Genomic DNA, 19,855 nt, shown 5'->3' with positions numbered 1-19,855 from the left:
GTTTTGTGCTGCAAAGGGCACCATTAGGGAAGTGAAAAGACAACCCACAGAATGACAGAAACTTTTTCCAAGTCACATATCTGATAAGAGGCTTGGATTTAGAAGATACGAAGAAAACTTACAACTTAACAATAAAAAGACAAATAACCCCATTAAAAAGTGGACAAAAGATCTTAATAGACCTTTCTCCGAAAAAGATATACGAATGGAAAATAAACACATGAAAATAAGCTCCACATATTAGCCACGAAGGAAATGCAAATTAAAATGACATTAAGATACCACTTCATGCCCACTAGCATGACTATAATCAAGACTGATGGGGCGCCTGAGTGGCTCAGTGGGTTAAGCATCTGACTTTGGCTGAGGTCATGATCTCATGGTTCATGAGTTTGAGCCCTGCATCGGGCTCTGCGATGACAGCTCAGAGCCTAGAGCCTGTTTCAGATTCTGCGTCTCCCTCTCTCTCTGCCCCTCCCCTGCTCACGCTCTGTGTGTGTATGTCTTTCTCGGAAATAAATACTAAAAAAAAAAAAAAGAAAAGGACATGCCCAGCAGACAGCCTACCCCTGCTTGACTCTCAGCAGATTTGGCTCTGGGTTTGTGAGAACAGTGAGGGCCAGCAGTGTTGTGTCATCTGGAAACAGCTCTCCAGACCAGAAAGCCCCTGCATACATGGCCACTGGCCTCAGAAACAGCCAAAGGAGGCACTTAAGAGGAGCCTGAGAGCACCCTCCTGTTTTTCTGTGGCAACCGTCTCAAACTTTCTGGTCTCTACTCTAATATCAGACCGCCCTCCACCCACAGCCTCCTTTGCTGTCTACGGATGACTGAATTATTTTCCCTATTGTCAGAGACTGAAGAAACCTCTGCTCCCCCCCCCCCCCCCCCCCCCCCGCCACCATTGCATTAAGATGGTGTTGCAACAAAGTATTTGGTCTTAGGGCTCTTTCACTCTTAGAAATTATTATTTTAAAAAAAACAAACAACTTTTTAATGTTTATTTACATTTGACAGAGAGAGAGGAAGAGAAAGTGTGTGAGCAGGGGAGGGACAGAGAGAGATGGACACAGAATCCAAAACAGGTTCCAGGCTCTGAGCTGTCAGCACAGAGCCCAGTGTAGGGCTTGAACCCACGAACTGTGAGATCATGACCTGAGCCGAAATCAGATGCTCAGCCACCCAGGTGCCCCTCACTCTTAGAAATTATTGAGGACCCCAAAGAGCTTTTGTATGTAAGGATGGTATCTATTGATATTAACTGCATTAAAAATTACCACTGAGAAATTTAGAAATATTTATTAATTTGTTTAAAAATGAAAATAATTTGGGGCACCTGGGTGGCTCAGTCGGTTGAGCGTCAGACTTCGGCTCAGGGCATGATCTCACGGTTTGTGAGTTCAAGCCCCACATGGGGCTCACTGCTGTCAGCTCAGAGCCTGCTTCGGGTCCTCTGTCCCCACTTTCTCTGCCTCTCTCCTGCTCACACACACACACACACTCTCAGAAATGAATAAACATTTTTAAAAAATTAAAAAAATGAAAATGAAAATAATAAGCCCATTACATGCTAACATAAATTTTAAGAAAAATATGTTTTCTGAAACTAAAATTATCAATGACAAGGATGACATTATTTTATATTTTTGCAAACCTCTTTCATGTCTGGCTTCACAGATGACTGTTCAATAGAATACCTGCTTCTGTATTCAATCAATATGTTGTTCTTGTTTGAAGTATATGAAGAAAATATGGCCTCACGTGGAAATGCATTAGAAATGGTGGGTGGGGTGGAAGTGGGGCTGTTTTGCAATCTTTTAAGAGAGCTGTCCATATTCTTCTTTAATATATTGAAACTTGATAAGTGGGAGTTTCTTAAAGTCTAGTAGCAATGTGGAATCTGAAACCATACAAATGAGCTTTTTGTATTCTCTTACATTAAAATCCCTTCACCTGTCTTACGCTTTCTTTTTTTTAATATTTTTTTAACGTTTATTTATTTTTGAGACAGGGAGAGACAGAGCATTAACGGGGGAGGGTCAGAGAGAGAGGGAGACACAGAATCTGAAACAGGCCCCAGGCTCTGAGCTGTCAGCACAGAGCCCGACGCGGGGCTCGAACTCACAGACCAAGAGAGATCAAGACCTGAGTTGAAGTCGGACGCTTAACCAACTGAGCCACCCAGGGGCCCCACCCGTCTTACCCTTTCAATGGATCTTTTACCCATGCAATGGTTTTGTAACATTATGCGCTGATTATTTAGAAAATATTAGTTCACGAATGCAAATTGTCCAGATGTTGACACACTTCACTATAAAATATATTTAAAAATTACCTTTGTAAGATCACCATTGATCTCATTAGAAAAATGTTTGTTTATTTAGAAAAGTCGTTAAGTCTTGGGACGCTCTCAAACTCCCAAGGTACTCCAGGGTTTTGTGAGGCTCACTTTGAGAACTGCTGTTCTAAGAGCTGATTATTAACTACTGATGAGGTGGTTAGCTTCTGTTCTAATTACCTTTTCTAAACAAGGTTGAATTCAAGAATATGGGGTTTGTAATTTTATTTCCACAATTTACTTTGTTAAAGTCCGATGCTACTCTTATCTATATGACCGTGGGAGCCTTACCTGTATCTTTAACATATGATACTATAGCAAGGGCTCAAAATACACATGCTGAATGACCAGCTAGGAGGAAAGAAGGTAGGAACGCTGAAAGGAGGAAGGGGGAGTGGGAGGAAGGGGGAAGGGATCCCAGCTCTGATCCCTCACTGACAGGGACAGACATAGACTTCAAGTAAAGCCTGACCCCTAGTGGAACTGGTTTATTGGATGAGCCCGACTGAGAAGGTTGCAAACAAAGCAATTTTATTATTCCTCACCTCGACCCCCTCAAGTCCATTCTGTTAGCTTGTTTTTCTCTGTCCCTGTGTGAAATTCTGAGCACATCCCATAGCATTCCTACTCGTCGTGGAATCAACACTCTCCTAATAAAGGATTTGATTCCTGGCTTTATAAGTCCATAAAATTGATTTCTATTGGTCTCTTCAGGGTCGATTAGTCCAGGAGAGGTAATTTTGGTGAAACTCACAATAGGTAACAAATGTGAAAGTATTTTGTTACCTATATGTTTCTGTTACAAAGTGTTAGTTTCTTGGGGCACCTGGGTGGCTCAGGCCTTTGTGCATCTGACTGTTTTGGCTCAGGTCATGATCTCACAGTAGATGAGTTGGAGCCCTGCATTGGGCTCTGCCCTGACAGTGTGGAGCCTGATTGGCATTCTCTCTCTCTCCGTTTCTCCCTCTGCCCCTCCTGTTTTCTCTCTCTCTCTCTAAATAAATGAATAAACTTTACAAAATTGAAGTACAATCGACATATAACATTGTGTGTGTGTGTGTATAAAATACATTTATATATTACAATACAATTACCATTATAGCCTTAGCTAACACCTCCATCATGTCACATAATTACCATCTCTTTTTTGTGGTGGGAACAATTAAGATCTAGTCTCTTAGCAACTTTGAAGTTTATAATACAGTATTGTTGTCTGTGAGCACTGTGCTGTGCATTCGATCTCCAGGACTTATTTATCTACTAGTTGCAAGTAGGCACACTTTAACATCTCCCCAGTTCCCTGGCTTGTTAGTTTCTGTTACTCTGAGACTGATGTATAGGTCCCAGAGCTAATTTATGTATTGGTGATTTACAATTCAGCTCATTCTAGTCAGGTTCCCCAAACCTGACAAAACCCATTATTAATCAGAAGATTGCTTGGTGGGCATGGATTCAGAATGAAAAAGTATTGAAGGGGCTGAGTAGATATTTACCACAAGCTGTGAAGAGTCTAATGAGCCCTAGTTGGTTACTCTGTATTGTGCGCTATTTCCTGTGCGGAATCACTGGAGACTGTGTATTTGTAGCTCGTCTTCATGCCCTTCCTCCATTTTCTATTGGTTGTTTCTTTTTCTTACTGTGTTGTAAAAGCCTCTTTGTGTATTATTTGTAATATGTATTCCAATTTGCCTTTTATTGCTTTATTTACAGTATTTGCTTTTTGACCTGGTGGAGCTTAAGATTTTTATCTAATGTATTTTCTGAAATGTTTTTTTTTTTTTTTGAGTGAAACTAGAAATCATGGCACTTTTATATAATATGCTCCAATATTTTGATATTTATCTCTGTCATATCAACTAGGAATCACTTTACCAGCAGAAAAATGTTTTATGCATATCAGAAAAGTTACACAATTGGGGCGCCTGAGTGACTCAGTCGGTTGAGTGTTGGGCTCTTGATGTTGATTTAGGTCATGATCTCACCGTTCATGAGTTGGAGCCCCGCTTTGGGCTCTCTGCTGTCAGCTCAGAGCCTGCTTTGGATCCTCTGTCTCCCTCTCTCTCTCTCTCAAAAATAAATAAGCATTTAAAAAACTTGCACAAGGGGCGCCTGGGTGGCGCAGTCGGTTAAGCGTCCGACTTCAGCCAGGTCACGATCTCGCGGTCCGTGAGTTCGAGCCCCGCGTCGGGCTCTGGGCTGATGGCTCAGAGCCTGGAGCCTGTTTCCGATTCTGTGTCTCCCTCTCTCTCTGCCCCTCCCCCGTTCATGCTCTGTCTCTCTCTGTCCCAAAAATAAATAAACGTTGAAAAAAAAAATTAAAAAAATAAAATAAAATAAAAAAAAAATCTTGCACAATTAAGATTTAGTGAATGTTGTGTTGTCAGTTTATCATTTTAATCATTTACTGCTAGTTTACAGACAAGATTAGCATGTATCAAAAAGTGAAAGAAAACGTGTGGGAGAAAATCTTGAGAAAATTCCATTCATAAACTTTAATTCTGTGGGTTGGTGAAATGTGAATTGCCAGTGTATGATTTTAGTTGGCCCATCTTATGGGAAAATGAGTATTCCTTGTGAACATCGTTTGCAAAACTCTATGTCATAATTCTAAATTTTTTCTCTTTGTAGGGCCTCTAACGAGTATCCAAGAAACAATATGAAGCCAAAATTTTCAGGTAATTAAAACATATATTTGTCACAAAATTTAAAATAATAAATATAAAGCTGAATCCTTAAAAATTAATGTTAATGGTTTCATATTGATGGGAGGGATGGCATCTTTTGATATCTTTCATGAGGTATCTATATACAACTCTGTGAAAAGCTTAGGTTCTAGGTCAAGTTCAATACCTGGTTGGTTTATTTCCTCAGACTTCAGTTCTGTGGATTTAGAAAATACAGATTCACAGCGAAGAGTCAGGGTGGTGGCCGGTGCTGTGGGTTCTGTCAGATGGTTCTGGATCGCGCAGAATTGGTGGACGGAGCTCACTAGTGACTGCATTCAGATGGCAGCCCAACCAGCTGGTCCATATTTGGTGCCATGGAGAAGGATTCCTACTCCAGTCCAGCTTCATTCAGTTCTGGAAAGTTATTCTTCATGTTCGACAAGCATCTGCATGTGGTGTGACAATATGCCCAACAACATGCCATTGATTTTATTCTGAAACAAATGAAGAAACATTAACTGTGGCGACAGAGCCCAACTTCACAATTCATTGTTTGCACGTGTCCCTTATTCTTAAGATATTCCAATAGCATTTCTTTTTTTTTGCATTGAAACTTGAGAAATTTTAGCCCTGAAGGAATGGGTAAGACAATAAACCTGAGGACTATTAAACAGGCCAATTGAAATGATAAAAACAATCCTTACTTTGCATTATTGGTATCATAAAATGATGTTTGTTTTTGAAAAGTGTTATGCCTCAGTTAATTCATAAACAGTATAATCGGTATAATGAAATACAAAATCAGTTTTTGATGGCACTTCAAATGAAATTAGTTCCTCATCCTCAGTCCAAAGTGACCTGAAAGAAAACCAAAACCAAGTTTTCTAAATCACGCATCTCAGTAAGAAAAATGTTAGTTTCTCCGTTCTCTTGCAGGATATGTCATTCACGGAGCTACCATGAATGAAGAACGATCTCAGGGCACCTGGGTGGGTGGCTTAGCCAGTTGCGCGTCCAACTTCGGCTCAGGTCATGAACTCGAGGTTCGTGATTTCGAGTTCCGTGTTGGGCTCTGTGCTGAGGGCTCAGAGCCTGGAGCCTGCGTCCAATTCTATGTCTCCCTCTCTCTCTCTCTGCCCCTCTCCCTGTCATGCTCCGTCTGTCTCTCTCAAAAGTACATAAAGATTAAAAAAATTAAAAACAGGGGCGCCTGGGTGGCGCAGTCGGTTAAGCGTCCGACTTCAGCCAGGTCACGATCTCGCGGTCCGTGAGTTCGAGCCCCGCGTCGGGCTCTGGGCTGATGGCTCAGAGCCTGGAGCCTGTTTCCGATTCTGTGTCTCCCTCTCTCTCTGCCCCTCCCCCGTTCATGCTCTGTCTCTCTATGTCCCAAAAATAAATAAATGTTGAAAAAAAAATTAAAAAAAAATTTAAAAACAAAAAGAACTATCTCAACCTTGGACACACCACTTAAATTTGGGGAGCTTAGTTCCTTCTAACTAATGGGAGAATACTTGTTCAATCTACTGCCCAGTGTTGTTGAAGCAGAAAGCATTTGTAAACTGCAAAATGCTATAGAAACGCTGAAAGAAAGGCATATATTAGTTACTGATTTAGAAGAAAATTGTTCGATTGTTAAGTCTATTCCTATCTTAGCTACTATATTACCTATTGCCATGTTACTTATAGTAATATACACTATATATTACGGTAGTATACCCTACTATATTATATTACTATATATTACCATAGTACATATTACTATTGACTCATCAAGAATAACACACTACTGAGGTGAAAATACTCCCAAGATTAAACAGAATCTTTGAAGTGTATGTGGAACTTTCTAAAAAATATTACTATGAAGAATATAAGAGGATGGGCGCCCTGTGGCGGCCGGTGCACAGATTGGACTCCACTTGCTTCGGCACCGTGTTCTGCTTCCTCTGCAACCTTGTCTCACAAACCCAATACGGCTGAGATTGAGAAATTCGTCAAATCGAAATTGAAGGCAACAGAAACGCAAGAGAAAAGCCCACCGCCTTCCAAAGAAACCAGCGAATAGGAGAAGCGAGCAGGTGGATCGTAATGAGGCGAGCGCCACCAATATGCACGGTACCTTCCACAGGCATTGCATGTACTTCTTGTAGCTGTTTAACTTTGTAAGATGCAAAGAGTTTGGATCGAGTGTAAGTGACTGTGCTACCCCTTTTCACATGGAAGAATCGAGAACCACTGACAGCAAGCCACCCCCGGCTCTCCCATCTGCCAGCTGGCTGGTGGGGAAGGAAGAGAGCCTGCACGTTGGTGAAGCAAGAAGTTGGTGGCACCACAGTGAAGTTTAAAGTAAAAACCAAGCTGGTCCAAGGTGTCCTACTGGCTGCAAAACGCAGTTTCCTCACTGCCATTTTGTTGTTGTTGTTCAAACGATCTTAATTATTGGAATGCATAATTTTTTACTATGCAAATAAAAAGTTTTAAAACCTGAAAAAAATGTAATAGGATGCCTGTGAGAATTGTGGTTTAATATTACATTTCAAGTCTCTGAAGTCTATGTAAACAAAATGCTTGGATCACATTGTCTTCTGAAATGACCACACTATCAAAGACCACTTGGTAGAACTTCGGAGATCACCTATGCATGTGGATGGTATTTGCAACCCCACGGAAATGGAATGGAAGCTGTCTCCAGTGCGGACACAAAATGGGAGACTTCTTGACTGCCCTGATTGTCAACCTGGGTAATAAGACTTCTACTAGCCCATCAGTCTACCACACAGCATTTTCCATGCTTCTGGTAACCTCGGTGCATCCTCTCTCTTTTATTTTTTTAATTTATTTTTTATTTGAGAGAGAGAGTGTATGAGCAGAGGGGAGGGGCAGAGAGAGAGAGAGAGAGAGAGAGAGAGAGAGAATCTTAAGCAGGCTCCACACTCAACGAGGAGCCCAACTTGGAGCTCGATCCCCCTACCCTGGGATCATGACCTGAGCCGAGTCGGATGCTCAACTGACTCAGCCACCCCGGTGCCCCCTTCTCTCTTTTAAACAGAGTTGGATGTTTCAAGTCAGAAGCATTATAGTATTAATAGTATTAATTATCATTTTATGGCTGGAAGAAATTCGCTGAAAGGTGAAGACATTCCCAAGGTCACAGAGCAAGTGTGATTCCCACATCAGTTGAACTCGGTTCCTATACTTGGATGTGGAGTGATGTGTGTCAGGTGGAACAAGCAGCTTTTCCCTTTTTAAATTTACAGGGAACTCAGTTTATTTTACATGTTCTTTCTTGGTTTTGTCTCTGGATTTCTGGCCTTTATCACTTGACGGTAAAACCAGACATCTGAACCAAACTTCTCATGTTTTAACCTTACACAAAATGGCAAAAAGCCATGGAATGGGAACCTGCCACTAGCATGACCTTCAGGTTGAAAGGAAGAGTAAAGCTTCCGTGACTGAGTAAAAGTGAGTGGAACATGAATCATCCGAAAAGACTGCTCGGCCTCAGGTGAACTAACATAGTGTTGATTCAGTAACCCATATTCCCTGCTTAGCCCATTAGCCGGCGTTAGTTACATAGCATGTTAAGTAGCCTGGATCTTGCGTATAAAAACACTTCATTTAAAATTTGTGCTTCTTTAGTTGTGTGTGGGAGGTACATTGTCATAAGCACATAAAAACAAGGGGATAGACTGGGGCACCTGGGTGCTCAGTCGGTTAAGCGTTCCACTTTGGCTCAGGTCACGATCTCGCAGTTCGGGAGTTTGAGCCCCGCATTGGGCTCTGTGCTGACAGCTCAGAGCCTGGAGCCTGCTTCAGATTCTGTGTCTCCCTCTCTCGCTGCTCCTCCCCCTCTTGCTCTCTCTCTATTTCAAAAATAAGTAAGCATAAAAAAAAGAAAGAAAGAATAAGGGTGTAGATGTTGAGAGTGAAGTAGAAAGGAAAAAAAATCCCGTCTCATAAATGTGATTCTGATGATTCAAGGAGAGCAGTTAAAAAGTTTCTGGCAGGGGCACCTGGGTGGTTCAGTCAGTTAAGCATCCCAGCTTGGCCTAGGTCATGATCTCACAGCTCATGAGTTCGAGCCCAGTGTTAGGCTCTGTGCTAACAGCTCAGAGCCTAGAGCCTAGAGCCCAGAGCCTGCTTTGGATTCTGTGTCTTGCTTGCTCTCTGCCCCTCTCCCATTCTGTCTCTCTGGGTGGTTCAGTCAGGTAAAGGTATGACTTCCGCTCAGGTCATGATCTCACAGTTCATGGGTTCGAGCCCCACCTTGGGCTCTGCACTGACCGTGCGGAGCCTGCTTGTGATCTCCGTCCACTTCTCTCTGACCCTCTCAACTTGCTCTCTCTCAAAATAAATAAATAAACTTTAAAAAAATATATGTATATAAAAAGTTTTGCCAATCTTACTTAGGAAGAAAGGAAACCTAAGAAGAATGATCACTCCAATCCTGAATATTTATGGACATCCAAGCCAGGTGATTGAATTTCCTCTTACCCTCTCTGGCTGGATGTAAATACCTCCTCTCTCTCCTGAGTGGCAGGGATGGTATGGGACAGATTCCAAATGAAACCACCAGTTTCTTTCAACTTGAGATCGGGAAGCACACTGAGCAAATTTGTGAAAAGATAAGCTAGTCTTTCTTGTCTTTAACAACAAATTACACATAATTAAAAAATATTCACACAACATAAAATTGGCCATCTTAACCCTTTCTAAATGTACAGTTCAGCAGTATTAGGTACATTCACACTGCTGTGCAACTGATCTCCAGAGCTTCTGATCTTGTGAAACTGAAACTCTGTACCCAGTGAACACAGCTCCCCTCCCCACCTCCCCTGGGGACAACCATCCACTTTCTGTCTCTGTGAATTTGATACCTTTAGGCACCTGATATAAGTGGAATCATACACAGTATTTGTCTTTTTGTGACTGGCTTATTTTACTTAGCATCATGTCCTCAAGGTTCATCCATGTGACTTTTTAGGGTTGAATAATATTCCATTGCATAGATATATCACATTTGTTTATCCATTCATCTGTTTATGGACTTTTTGGTTGCTTCCCCCTCTTGGAGCTTATGAATAAAACTACTATAAACAGGGGCATGCAAATATCTTCGAAATCCACCTTTCATTTCCTCTGAAATATACCCAGAAGTGGCATTGCTGGATAGTATGGAAATTCTATTTTTTTAAAAAATTTTTTTTTTCAAGTTTATTTATTTTTGGGACAGAGAGAGGCAGAGCATGAACGGGGGAGGGGCAGAGAGAGAGGGAGACACAGAATCGGAAACAGGCTCCAGGCTCCGAGCCATCAGCCCAGAGCCTGACGCGGGGCTCGAACTCACAGACCGCAAGATCGTGACCTGGCTGAAGTCGGACGCTTAACCGACTGCGCCACCCAGGCGCCCCTGGAAATTCTATTTTTAAGGTTTTCTTTTTTTTGAGAGAGAGAGAGTGTGTGAGCAGGGGAGGGGCAGAGACAGGGAGAGACACAGAATCTGAAGCAGGGTCTAGGCTCTGAGCTGTCAGCACAGAGCCCGATGCAGGGTTTGAACTCACAAACCATGAGATCATGACCTGAGCTAAAGTCGGACGCTCAACCGACTGAGCCACCCAGGCGCCCCTATTTTTACATTTTTGAGGAACCTCCATACTGTTTTCCACAGTGCCTGCACCAGTTTACATTCCCACCCACACTGCACAAAGGTTCCTTTCTCTCCACATCCTTGCTAATACTCATTTATTTCCTCCCTCCCTTCATCCCTCCCTTCTTTCCTTCCTTCCTCCCTCCCTCCTTTCTTTCCTTCTTTCCTTCTTTCCTTCCTTCCTTCCTTCCTTCCTTCCTTTCTTTTTTGATAGAAACCATCCTAATGGGTATGAGGTGATCTCTCATTATGGTTCTGACCTGCATTTGCCAAATGAATTAGTGACATTAGGCTTCATTTTATATGCTTGTGGCCGTTGTGTATCATCTTTGGAGTAATGTCTATTCAGCCTTTACTTTTTGCACTCTTTCTCCATCTGAGTGGACTGCCCCTCTTCCTCGTCCATCTCCTCTCTTATTTATTGATGCCCCACCTACACCCTTGAAAGAGGAGTTATGGCAGCCTCCAAAGATATGTATGAGATGATAAAATGAAATCGCTGAGAAAATGGGGTAAAGGGAAGTATAACGAGGAAAGGAAGGTGAGGCTCACAGGGGGGTGAGAACACAGGTGCATTTCTAAGGTCCTCTACAGTTGCTGTGGCTGTAGGCTCCTTAGCAGTCAGGACTTTAAAAAGAAAGAAAAGAAGTCCCCCCCTTTATCCCTAATTTACCATTTGGGTTCCATTTGGGTTACCATTTGGGTTACTCTCTATCCTTTCTGTAGAAATCAGCGTCAATATCTAGTTTCCCTGCTTATGTTGTTTATACATAAACTTTAAAAAATCTTTTTATTTTATTATTTATTTATTTATTTTATTTACAAAAATTTTAATGTTTATTTATTTTGAGAGAGACAGAGAGGGAGAGAGGAAGAGAGAGCGGGGGAGGGGCAGAGAGAGAGGGAGACACAGAATCGGGAGCAGGCTCCAGGCTCTGAGCTGTCAGCACAGAGCCTGACGCGGGGCTCGAACCCACAAACCGTGAGATCATGACCTGGGCCGAAGTTGGATGCTCAACCGACTGAGCCCCACCCAGGTGCTCCAATCTTTTTTTTTTAATAGTACATAATTTATTTATTTCAAATTCAAGTTAGTTAACATACAGTGTAGTATTGGTTTCAGGAGTAGAACCCAGTGATTCATCACCTACATCTCACACCCAGTGCTCATCATAATGAGTGGCTCCTTAATGCCCATTACCCATTTAGCCCATCCCCCACCCACACCCCTCCAGCAACCCTCAGATTGTTCTCTGTATTTGAAGTCTCTTATCATTTGCTTCCCTCTGTTTTTAGATTTCTCCTTCCCTTCCCCTTTGTTCATCTGTGTTTCTTAAATTCTACATATGAGAGTGAAGTCATGATATTTTGTCTTTCTGACTTGTTTCGCTTAGCATAATACAGTATAGGTCCATCCACATTGTTGCCAATGGCAAGATTTCATTCTTTTTGATCACATAAACTTAAAACATCTTAATTAGAGGGGTACCTGGGTGGCTCAGTCGGTTAAGTGACCTGTTCTTGATTTTGGCTCAGATCGTGATCACCGTTTGTGAGATGGAGCCCTGTATTGGGCTCTGTGCTGACAGCACGGAGCCTGCTTGGGATTCTCTCTCTCCCTCTCTCTCTGCCCCTTCTTTGCTTGCTCTCTTTCTCTCAAAATAAATAAATTTTAAAATCTTAATTAGATAACTTACTTGTGTCAAATTTCTGTATAGTCAGAATTACATTTGTCTGCATGTATCAGAAAGGCAAAAATAACAGTGGATTAAATAGTCATTTTATTTCTCTCTCATCTTAAAACAAATCTGGAAGTAGGCCACTCAGGACAGGCTGGTAGTTTCACACAATTGTCAGGGACTCAGGCTCATGTCTATTAGCAGAGGCTTCTAGATGTAAGATCACCTCCTTGTCCAATATGGCTGCTTGGAGCTCCAGCCATCATATCTACATTCCAGGCAGCAGGGAAGAAGAGTGTAAGTTCACTTCTGCTTACATGCCATTGGTCAAATTTTAAATGCATAGCCACACCCAACCTCAAAGGACCCTGGGAACTGTAATCTTTGTATAGGGGCATATATATAACAGTTTCTATTACTGTGTTATATTAGGTATTTCTTCCAAGACTGCCCCCTTTCTTACTGGGTTCTTTTGGCCCTCAGGTCTTCCACCCTGGGCCACTTACTTGTCTTGCTGTATTGAAGGGACCACTTCACTCCTCCTGGTTGGGAGAAGTCTGCAATTTGTATAGCATGAGGCTGACCTGTGGCCACCTTGTAGATTTCCCAACTTGCATTTCCTTCACCTACCAATGACAGTGCTGCCAGTGAGGCCACCCACCACCCCCCTGCAAAGTTCACAAACACAACATGAGAGGACATGGGATATTGCCAGTCCCCCTGAGAGGCTCCAGATGAGAAAAGTAGAGCTTTTCAGGGTTTTTATGTGGTTTTAATTTAAGAAAACTCAGACATAAACACAAGGTGAATTGAAATGCATTATTCTTGTTCCCAGGCTGCCCTTGTTATCTTTCAGTCGCTTGCTATGAAGTCTTTATTTACTTAATTCAATAACAGAAGTCTTTTTTTAGAAAAAAAATTGTAATGTTTATTCATTTTTGAGAGAGAGAGAGCAGGGGAGGGGCAGAGAGAGAGGGAGACACAGAATCTGGAGCAGGGTCCAGGCTCTGAGCTGTCAGCACAGAGCCCGATGCGGGGCTCGAACTCACAAACCGTGAGATCATGACCTGAGCCGAAGTCAGATGTTCAACTGACTGAGCCACCCAGGCATCCCCAGAAGTCTTGATATAATGATAACAGCTAACACTACATGCTCGGTGTCTTGTATCCTTGTTGCCCCATTTCACGCACCAGACAACTGATGCACAGAGAAGTTAAGAAACTTCCTGAGGTCACACAGCCAGTAAGTGGCAGAATCCTGAGCTCATGTCCTGGGAGAATCACTAGTCCTCCTTCATATTGCCTCTTGAGGAAAATTGGAAGAGTTACGGCACAATTTTGAAAGCAAAGTGAAACTTGCTCGAAGTCTCCCAAGACACTGGTTGCAAGCAACATAACTTTGTAGCTTCCTTGCTAGTGTTCACTCTTTCATGCCCATGAGGGGTTAGAGTTAGGAAGAACAGCGAAGGGAAGTGAAGAAGCACTTCACTTATCGTCTCCTGCCTCACCTTCCCTTTCAACAGCTCAGCCCCGCCTTCTTCCTCAGAGGACCTTGCTCTGGGCTCTGAGATGCTAGCTCATCACTGAGGTGTTAGTTGACAATCATTGAGGTATACACGCCCATTGGCTGGCAATCACTGAGGCGGACGCGCCCATTGGCTGACAGCCATGACTATTGGTGACAATCACTGAGGCTGCCACACTGATAAGCTGGTGATCCCTGAGGTAGTGCCCAAGCAGCAGGGATCTGGCCATAGAATTTTAGGCGTGGGTGAAATGTGTGCAGGTGGGAGTTGTGTCTTCAGAAAGTCTCTTCCTAAGTCATCCTGAAAGAGGATTTCAACTACCTCCATTTTGACCTTTGTCTGCATTTTCTAATTAAGTTCTTCTGTCCAGCATATCTCTTAACTCAGGCAAATGGTCCTGCAGGCAGAGCACCCCCTGATGGGAACCGAAGCTACCCCCTCAAGCGACAGGGACTGCCCAGATGCCAGCAAGATCCTGCATGACTGACTCCAAGACGATGATCCACCTGACCTTTGCCACCCACCTGCACGTACCCACCGACCTTTGTCCCACATTCTGCTTATATAAACCTACAAGTATTTTCGGCACTTGGGACCGTCTTTGAGACGTTAGTTCACTGCCTTCCTGGGGTTGGCCTCACTGATATAAACTCTTGTTTTGCTGTCACTAGTTTCTTGGCCTTTGGATTTTGTCTGGATTTTGTTCGTGGTGAGGGGTCAAACCTGTTCTTTTTGGGACCCCTGGAGCCAAGCACTCTTGCGTCCTTGGGCCCTCGCTGCAATCCCGGATCCAGCCTTCTCTCTTGCCCTTCTCTAGCCACATTGTTCTCTGATTAAAAAAAAAAAACAACAATATCTGTATTTTTCTTTATTTTATATAATAATAATGATAGAGCTTCAAAGTCCCTGAGATTTGAGTTATTATGGAATACCCAAACAAACAGCAGCCAGGAGATACCCTTTCTCAGCCAGGTTTCAAGGAGGAAGCTCATTTACTCCTAGAGGGGGGAGGGGCAAAGGGCAAGGCTGCCCCAAAATGTGTCACTTTGCATAGTGATTATTTTAAGAGTTACTCAAGAGATACTAAGACCCTCCCTCCACCCCGTTCCCCTGAAAACAGGAAAGATCCCTCCCTACGGAAGGTGCCCTCCCTGTACCAGGAGACAGAGACGTTCTCATCACCAGATAAGGGAGATTTAGAGCCCAGAAGGCTGTATAAACAGCCCTGTTACTTTTTCCTGATGTACCAGCCCAGCCGAAATTCTGTTCAAAATTCCTTACTAACGGAAGCTCCCAGAGTTAACTTTTCTTTGTCCTGTTAATTCCTCACAGACTTATTGTCTCTTTATCTAAGAAATATAAAAACTGCCTCCCTTGGTCATTTTTTTAGGTCTCAGTTGTGTTATTGGGCCTCCCGTGAACATGTAATAACACGTTTTTCTTCTGGTAATCTGTCGCATGTAAATTGAATTCTTAGTCCAGCTGGGAGGCCCTGAAGGTAGAGAAGAATTTCTTCCTTCCCTTCAAGAGTCAAGAGCTCCCTGCCTCCCACAGAGGGCTCTTCCCATTCAAGTGACCTCCAGCAAAGGCTTCCCTTAAGAGCAGACAGGTGGAGATTCTCAAACTTGACAAGGATCAGAGTGCCCTGGAGGGCTGGTTAAAACACAGCGTGCTGGGCCCCACCCCTCTGGCTCGCCCATTCTGCTGGTGTGGGGTCTGCAGATTCCCAAGCCTAGTAAGCTGAAGGTGAGGCTGCCCTACCGGGTCCAGGGGCCACACTTAGCACAGCACTGCTCTAACGGCAGCCGCCCTGGCTTCCCGAGGCTGTGGCGGACCTTCCAAGCGTGGCCAGGCCTGTGGGTTGAGCCCCCTGTCCCTATTGTTTCCAGGGAGACCAAGGGATACTCCAAGTATTGCCTAGCCCCGTGGGCATACTCTTCGAGTATTTGCCCTTGTTCGTCCCTCCGTCAGAGGGGAAGGGAGGAAAAGGAGTCAGGATGACGGTTTTCAAGAGTCTTTTGCCACATCTTGCTCCTTGGCTTAAGTTACACGGATTCGATGCTTACCTGTCCCCGCACTTTCCTTGCACTTTGTGTCTTCATTATTAGTACTATTGTAACTGGGGCCCAAGGACGCAAGAGCGCCTGGTTCCAGGGGTCCCCCAAACACCAAGTTTGGCCACTCACCACGGACAAAATCCAAAGGCCAAGAGACCAGTGGTGGCAAAACAAGAAAGGAGTTTCTGTCAGTGAGGCCAACCCCGGGAAGGCAGTGAACTAATGACTAACGTCTCAAAGATGGTGTCCAAAGTGCCAAAAATACTTGAAGGTTTATATAAACAGAATGTGGGACAAAGGTTGGTGGGTACGTGCAGGTGGGTGGCAAAGGTCAGGTGGATCATTGTCTTGGGGTCAGTCATGCAGGATCAGGGCAGTCCCTGTCGCTTGAGGGGGTAGCTTCGGTTCCCAGCAGGGGATGCTTTGCCCTCAGGGTCATTTGCCTGAGTTCAGAGATAAGCTGGGCAGAAGAACTTTAATTAGAAAGTACAGACTGAGCTCAAAACAGAGGTAGGTAGTTGAAGTACTCTCTCATCATGGTCTAGAGCAAAGAAAGTGTGGATCTCTTATTTTATACAACAATGTCGGGTTAGTCATTTACTGGGATCCTGGGATAGTCTTCCAGAAGCTTATGGAGAGCAGCAAATCTTTGCTATTTTTGCTGGGTTGAAAAAGAAAAATCACACAACGTAGAATATGTGTGTTGTAAAAAATTCAAGTGGTATGGGTCTGTACGGAGCATAATGAGTCTCCTTTTCTCCCCAAGGCATCTGCTGCTAAGGTCTAAAGGTGTTTCCTTTGGATCTTTGAGCATATATTCAGGGCAGACACCTGGCTGGTTCCAACTGCAGGGGTTACCAGGTACCAAAGTCCTGAAATGCTTCTGTGAGCGCTGGTAAGCAGCGTCTGCCTGACCAACGCACTCCCACCCCCCACCTTCCCCAGGGCTCTGTCCTCCAGGTTTCACACTGCAGGGCACACATTTAAGTTGGAGGTTTTTTGTGAACTCAGAGGAAATCTGGAAGGGTGGCTGGAAATCCACAGTATCTACAGGCAGCCAGAGAACAACTAGGAAACAGAGGAACCAGAAGGCTCTGGGGGCAGGAACCACTGGAAAATTCAGGCAGGGCTTAGAGCAAATGGATCCCATCGTTGTCGGTCTCGTCTGACTCCAAGGACAAGGTGTCTGATTGGCCTGACTTCGGTCGGGTGCCCACCCTTTGGCTCAGGTGGGACAAGATACCCTAATGAACCCATAAAGAAGAGACTAGTTCCTGAGAGCAAACAGATGCTGTTACTGTAAAATGGGAGAAGGAATGATGAGCAAATCAACCAAACAACCTCAGCATGTGACTTAATTTTTGTAATTGTTTATTTAAAAAAATTTATACCTAAACACATTTTATTTTTAATTTTTAAATTTTATTTATTTTTAAACACTTTTAATTTTTTAAATGTTTACTTATCTACTTTTGAGAGAGAGAGAGAGAAGGAGAGAGAGAGAGAATCCCCCGCAGGCTTCACACTGTCAGCACAGAGCCTGATGTAGGGCTCAATCTCATGAACTGTGAGATCACGACCTGAGCCAAAATCGAGAGTGGGAGCCACCCAGACACCCCTACCTAAACAATTTTTAAAAAGAGATTTGGGATGGCTTACAAGAAGGAACACAGTTATGCAAAAGCAGAAAAACCAAGATCCTTGGGGTGCCTGGGTGGCTTGGTGGGTTAAGCATCCGACTTCGGCTCAGGTCATGATCTCACGGTCCGTGAGTTTGAGCCCCGCGTCGGCTCTGTGCTGAAAGCTCAGAGCCTGGAGCCTGTTTCAGATTCTGTGTCTCCCTCTCTCTCTGCCCCTCCCCTGTTCATGCTCTGTCTCTCTCTGTCTCAAAAATAAATAAACGTTAAAAAAAAAATTTAGAAAAACCAAGATCCTTGAAATGAGGAATAAAACGTAGCAAAACAGTTAATACATTTGATATGACTGGCATCCCTTTCTTGAAGTTCCTCGTAGAAGGAAGATTGTAGAGTTGTTGCTATCAACAACAGGGTGAGTCATAGCAATTGTTAAAATGAAGTTTTAGAAAAGCTTAATAGACTTCCCCCCCCTGCAAGAAATACTGACATGATAACAGACAGTATCTTTGACAGCCTTTTAACATACAGAGGGGAGATTAAACATGATTCTTTCTGGGAGTGATTCCAGTGAAAGGGCAAAGACATCACATTAGCGTGCACTCCTCTGAAAGCAATCCTGTGGAGAAGTACGTGGAGATTTCATTCATTCATTTAATAAGTGCTTATCACATACTTACTATATTCAGGCACTTGCTAAGTGCAGGCGCCACAATGGTGAGCAAAGCTGACGCAGTCTTTGTTCTCAGTGTTGACACGGAAACAAACAAACCTTTTAGAATTTCGAAGAGTAAGAAAGTGTTTTATTCAAGCCCAAGTTAGGACAGCTGCCTGGGAAACACGCTCTGCACAGGGAAGAAAGTACTTGGGAGAATGAATAGTTTTGGGGCACCTGGGTGGCTCAGATGGTAAAGCGGCCGACTTCAGCTCTGGTCATGATCTCGTGGTCTGTGAGTTCGGGCCCCACGTCGGGCTCTGTGCTGACAGCTCAGAGCCTGGAGCCTGTTTCAGATTCTGTGTCTCCCTCTCTCTCTGACCTTCCCCTGTTCATGCTTTGTCTCTGTCTCAAAAATAAATAAATGTTAAAAAAAAAAAAAAACAGAGTGAATAGTTTTGTTTTGAATTTATTTTTTGAGAGAGAGAGAGAGAGAGAGAGAGACAGAGTATGAGCTGGAGAGGGGCAGAGAGAGAAGGAGACACAGAATCTGAGGCAGATTCCAGGCTCTGAGCTGTCAGCATAGAGCCTGACATGGGGCTTGAACCCACAAACTCGTGAGATCATGACCTGAGCTGAAATCAGCCACTTAGCCAACTGAGCCACTCAGGTGCCCCAAGAATGAACAGTTTTTACAGGGTTACATGCTTTTCTACATCTTCTTTTAGTTTATTAAAAAATTGTAAAAATATTTATTCTTTTTTTTTTTTTTTGAGAGAGAGAGAGAGAGAGAGAGAGCGTGAACAGGGGAGGGCAGGGAGAGAGGGAGACAGAATCTGAAGCAGGCTCCAGGCTCTGAGCTGTCAGTACAGAGCCCGACATGTGGCCCGAACTCATGGACCGTGAGATCATGACCTGAGCCAAAGTCAGACACTTAACTGACTGAGCCACCCAGGCGCCCCTCTAGATCTTCTAAAAGCTCAAAAGATTATAGACCTACAGATAGACAGGAATCACGAGTTTTACCATGAAGGAATGCATGGAGTAGAAGCATCGATCTGTATCTTAAGGACAAGATGGTTTTCCTTTAGGCTACTCATTCACAAAGCAAGTGTAGAATGCATGCGTGGTGGGCCATCAATCAGAATTTTGGTTTAAACGAAGTTTATGAACAGTCATGCTGACTTACAATTCTAAGATGGCTTCCCTTCTAGCTCAGGCCTTCAGAGAGTTTTTTCTCCCATCATTAGGGAGGTTACAGTCGAGTTTCCAATAGTGCGGCCACTAGCCACAAGTGGCTATTTGAAAACTTTAAATTTGTCTCACTCACATTGAGAAGGGCTATGGATGTAAAATGTACAAAAGATTTTGAAGATGTCGTACAAAAACAGACTTACAGAATTCCATTAATAATTTTCACACTGGTTATAAGTTTAGAATGGTGTTTTGAATTTAGTGAGTTAAACAAAAGGTATTAAAATTAATTTTACCCATGGCTCCTAAGGCACTTTAAATCACACACGTGGCTCACATTCTGTTTCTCTTGGATAGCACTAGTATAGGGAAAAACGCAATCATCAAACCAAAAAAAAAAAAAAGCACCTTGTTTTATTATGGTTTATAATAAGAAATATGTATTTGGTCTCCCTCCCCGTT

General features: G+C 43.4%; 1 protein-coding gene and 1 pseudogene across 1 annotated transcript in view; both read left to right on the top strand.

The window, feature by feature from the left end:
* The window catches only part of UBQLN1 (ubiquilin 1), an 84,373-nt gene extending 69,692 nt beyond the window's left edge, over nucleotides 1–14,681 (top strand). Inside the window, exons 11-12 of the mRNA XM_047102672.1 lie at nucleotides 4,967–5,013; nucleotides 14,224–14,681. Of these exons, the coding sequence (XP_046958628.1) occupies nucleotides 4,967–4,975 (9 nt within the window). The 3' untranslated portion in view covers nucleotides 4,976–5,013; nucleotides 14,224–14,681. The remainder of the gene's footprint in view (nucleotides 1–4,966; nucleotides 5,014–14,223) is intronic.
* Nucleotides 6,388–7,090, top strand: LOC124528920 (thymosin beta-4-like; annotated as a pseudogene).
* Nucleotides 14,682–19,855: the final 5,174 nt, after the last annotated feature.

The sequence above is a fragment of the Lynx rufus genome, unplaced genomic scaffold (assembly GCF_022079265.1).
Source record: "Lynx rufus isolate CCGP_SWC_20201006 ecotype Redwood Valley unplaced genomic scaffold, mLynRuf1.p SCAF_10, whole genome shotgun sequence".
In the NCBI taxonomy this organism is placed as follows: Eukaryota; Metazoa; Chordata; class Mammalia; order Carnivora; family Felidae; genus Lynx; species Lynx rufus.
This window is presented reverse-complemented; position numbering and strand designations above follow the sequence as displayed.